The 4524-nt window shown below is 43.1% G+C and overlaps 1 protein-coding gene across 1 annotated transcript in view; it reads left to right on the top strand.

Annotated features, from left to right (window-relative positions):
• LOC306741413 (peroxisomal succinyl-coenzyme A thioesterase-like) overlaps positions 1-1347 on the top strand; it is a gene marked incomplete at its 5' end in the record, with an annotated part of 10747 nt that extends 9400 nt beyond the window's left edge. Inside the window, one exon of the mRNA XM_079223694.1 lies at positions 1015-1347. Coding sequence (XP_079079820.1) covers positions 1015-1148 — 134 coding nt within the window. The 3' untranslated portion in view covers positions 1149-1347. The remainder of the gene's footprint in view (positions 1-1014) is intronic.
• Between the last annotated feature and the right edge of the window lie 3177 nt (positions 1348-4524).

Below are 4524 nucleotides of genomic sequence, written 5' to 3'. Positions count from 1 at the left end.
GTACGTGTGTGTGTCTGTGTGTGTGCGAGTGTGTGTGTGTGTGAGTGCGTGTGTGTTAGTCTGTGCGTGCGTGTGTGTGTGCTAGTCTGTGTGTGTGCTTGTGTGTGTGTGCAAGTCTGTGTGTGTGCTTGTGTGTGTGTGCTAGTCTATGTGTGTGCTAGTGTGTGCGTGTGTTAGTCGGTGTGTGCGTGTTAGTGTGCGTGTGTGTGTGTGCGTGCGTGTGTGCGTGCGTGTGTGTGTGTTAGTTTGTGTGTGTGTGTTGGTGTGTGCGTGTTAGTCTGTGTGTCTGTGTGCGTGCGTGCGTGTGCTAGTGTGTATGTGTGTGTGCGTGTGTGTTGGTGTGTGTGTGTTAGTGTACGTGTGTGTGCGTGCATATGTGTGCGTGCATATGTGTGCGTGCATATGTGTGCGCGTGCGTGTGTGTTAGTCTGTGTGTGCTAGTGTGTGCGTGCGTGCGTGTGCTAGTGTGTATGTGTGTGTGTGTGTGTGTGCGTGCGTGTGTGTGTTAGTGTACGTGTGTGTGCGTGCATATGTGTGCGCGTGCGTGTGTGTTAGTCTGTGTGTGCTAGTGTGTGTGTGTGCGTGCGTGCGTGTGCTAGTGTGTATGTGTGTGTGTGTGCGTGCGTGTGTGTTGGTGTGTGTGTGTTAGTGTACGTGTGTGTGCGTGCATATGTGTGCGCGTGCGTGTGTGTTAGTCTGTGTGTGCTAGTGTGTGCGTGCGTGTGTGTGTTTTACTGCGTGCGTGTGTGTGCCTGTGTGTGTATGCTTGTGTGTGTGTGTGTGCTTGTGTGTGTCCTCAGTTCAGAGCTCTCTCCCCTCCCTCCCTCTCCCTCTCTCTCTCTCTTTCTCTCTCTTTCTCTCTCTCCCCCCTCCCTCTTTCTCTCTCCCCCTCTCTCTCTCCCCCCCTCCCTCTCCCTCTCTCTCTCTCTCTCTCTCTCTCACACTCACTCACTCCCTCCCCCTCTCTCTCCTCCCTCCCTCTCACTCCCCCCCCCCCCCCCCCCCCTCCCTCAGTCATGGTCCTGTGGGGAGGAGAACCCGTGGCTCATGCTCTGGCTCAGGAAGACTCCTGGAGGAAGACGCTGGTGTTCCTGAGGGAGAACCTGTACGGCGGCTCCAGCCCTGGAGCGACCTCATCTCACCTGTAACCACGGCAACGCCTCGCCATCATGGACACTTCCAGGGTTCTTACTGTCATGGAAAACCTGGAAAAGTCATGTAAATGTGTTATATTCATGTGTTCATGTCGTTCATTTACACTGAGTTTGAAATAATTAATATGCTTTTAAAAGAAAGATGCTCAAAATACAATATCTATATAAATGTTTATTCTTTTAATCAAACTATTGTCTCATTCATTTGTGTCATTTAAGGTTTACTGTATGCTTTGTATTCTCATTGTTAGTTTAAATACTACATTTACTCACTTTTTACTGTTTACACACAGATTTCACTAAATGTTTGCTCATGGACATTTGGTTTAAAGTCATGGAAATCATTGGTCAGAATGTGTATGAACCCTGACTGTAATAATTTATACATATATACATATAATAGCACTCACTCGTCCAAAGTACTCTTCTGCTCGTCTTCAAGGTTGTAATTTTCTTTGATGGCTTTTGTTCCTTTTGAGAATCATCAAAACTTTGTGTTTTATTGTTTTGTCAAGAGATATTCAGTTTACTGTGACATCATCACATCCTCACTGATTAATAATTAACTAAACTGATTCATCAATAATCAAAAAGTAGACGCATGTTCTGTGGATCGATTCAAAAAGTCAGAGATCTGTTGAGGAAACCTTTTTTTTTAAATTCTGCATTTTGTCATAATGTACCATCAAAACATTAATAACACACTAAATTAATAAACGTACCCGTCTACAGTTCCAGATCTTCACTCATCAAACTCCTCTAAAATGATGATTTCTGCAAGAAATTGCTGTCGCTTATTATTAATAAAACACCACATGTCCTGCTGTTCTCTCCGCCATGGGGATGAGATAATATGTGCGTCTCTCTCAGGGTCAGGATCAGGGTCAGGGTCAGGATCAGGGTCAGGATCAGGGTCAGGATCAGGATCAGGGTCAGGGTCAGGGTCAGGGTCAGGATCAGGATCAGGGTCAGGATCAGGGTCAGGGTCAGGGTCAGGATCAGGATCAGGGTCAGGATCAGGGTCAGGATCAGGATCAGGATCAGGATCAGGGTCAGGATCAGGATCAGGGTCAGGATCAGGATCAGGATCAGGGTCAGTGACTCATGTCTTTGACTGATTCATTAGCTTTAGCTCAACACATTCATGTATTTAGTTTGAGAATCCCCAGGGGAGACTATGAAGCACCTTTATAAATCATTAAATATTGTGTTTTCATGTTTCCATCTGTGATTTCTTTACTACCACTTGGCGGCATCAAACTCCCGTAGTTGTTTATTAACGACTGGATGCTTCACAGTAAAATGCAGCAACGTGAGGTCGTAAAAGGATTTGAGTGGAGAGTTTTATCGGAGGATTCAGAGGTCAACCTCCGCTTATGAGAGCCGTTCCTAAAGAAGTTTATTATTAATAATTATTTGGAATGCTTCACCTTTCATATTTCTGACTTTTCAAATTTCTGAATTATTAAGCTTTTTATGAAAATTAATGGGATTGGATGGGGAAAATCTTCAAATCCTCTTCAACTTTCAAAGCTTACAGGTTCTACATATGTTCAGCTAAAGACACCATTTAAACTTTTAAAATGTTGACAAAACCTTCAGCTATTATTCTATTCTTTCAGATTTCTGATATCTTTTATAGTTGTATTACTGTCACCGTTTTCGTTTTATGCTTTTTAGCAACTTTTCTGACTTTACATGGGTGTGTATGGCGCAGCTCAGAGTGGTGATGTCACAGCTAGAGGGGACAGACCCTTGAGGATTTCGCCAAAAAAGTATTTGCTTTTTGCCATCTCCTCCACAATACTAAGTCTTTGGACATTGGATTTATATATCAAAACGTAGGAAATCTTGTCTTACTTCGTAAAAATTGGGTCAATTGAATCCAAAAGATTCAGACGTGTTTAAATCCGACTAATTGTCAGAGCAAATCCTCCTCTCTCCTCATTAGCCCCCATGTTAAATCTCCCTGCTAAAATGTCTCTCCCCGACGATCGTACCTGATTTTGAAATTAGAGACACATTGTGTGCCCTAGAGACCCACAAACAACTTCCACGCGTCTTGCCTTTTAAGTTCTTGAAATATTAAGCTTTTTATGAAAAAAATGAATGCATTGAAGTCTATGGAAGTCATCTTCAAAGCAAAAACTCAGTATGTCACTCATGACACAGGTGCATCAAATTAGCTAATCAGTGCAGCTTCACACACTCAAACTGCTATATCATACAAAGAGAGGACACACACAGAGAGCAACTGCGTGTTCTTAGTGGAGAGGAAGAAAAGTGAATTTGATGCCAGACACACACACACAAACACACACACACACACACACACAAACACACACACACACACACACACACACACACACGCAAACACATTGACACACACTGGGAAACTCCGTCACACAGGAGACACTCTCTCCTGTGTGACGGAGTATCATGATAAGTGGGCGGAGTTTACCCAGCATCCAGTTTGCTGGTGTAATATTATAAAGGTGAAACAATGATTGAACATTTGTACTCTGTCAGGTCAGTAGCGCCCTCTGCACTCTCAGCTGTATTCTGTGAAAATTAAATGATTCTCTCTTTCAAGAGTGACATCATGGGTGTGAGTGTATGACAAATTCATACCAGCAATCCCCTTGGTCCTAAGTCCCTCCATGTTAGTTTCTAAACATGCTACCAACCCTCCATCTCTCTTTCTGTAGCCCTCTCCTTCTAACAACTCACTTCTTCTCTCTCTCCATCCCTCCCTTTTTCTCTTTCTTTCATACTTGCTCCTGCTCTGTCTCTCCCCCTTCCCTCTCTCTCCCTCTATGCTCTTTCTCTCTCTCTCTGTCTGTCTCCCCCCTCCGTCTCTCTCCATCCCTCCCTCCCTTTCTCTTTCTTTCTTTCTCTCTCACTCACTCACTCTCTCTCCTGCTCTGTCTCTCCCCCTCTTTCTCTTTTTCTATACCGCTCTCGTTCTATACCCCTCTCTCCCTCTTTTGTCTTTCTTTCTCTCTTTTCTGTTTCACTCTCTCCCTCTCTCTTTTTATACCTCTTTCGTTCAACTTTTATATCTTCTTCTATTTCTTCCGTACACATTTTGAATCTCTTCTCCTCCTTCATATATTCAGCTACAGAAACCGCTCAGCTATTAAAATGTTCAGCTCTGTAAGGACACGATGGCAATGACCATATATATTTTTTTCTTTTCATATTTCTGACTTGAATTATTAAGCTTTTTATTCAACTTCAAAAGCTTACAGGATCTGCAAAACCTTCAGCTATTATTCTATAATTTCATATTTTTTATATTCCGCTATTTTCAGCTATATTTTCAAATATTTAAGCTTTTCACAAGCACCTAGTCATACTCACTTAATTT

This window comes from Taurulus bubalis (assembly GCF_910589615.1).
Source record: "Taurulus bubalis genome assembly, chromosome: 9".
Taxonomy (NCBI): domain Eukaryota; kingdom Metazoa; phylum Chordata; class Actinopteri; order Perciformes; family Cottidae; genus Taurulus; species Taurulus bubalis.
The sequence above is the reverse complement of the archived record's forward strand: the minus strand, read 5'-3'. Positions and strand labels throughout refer to the sequence as shown.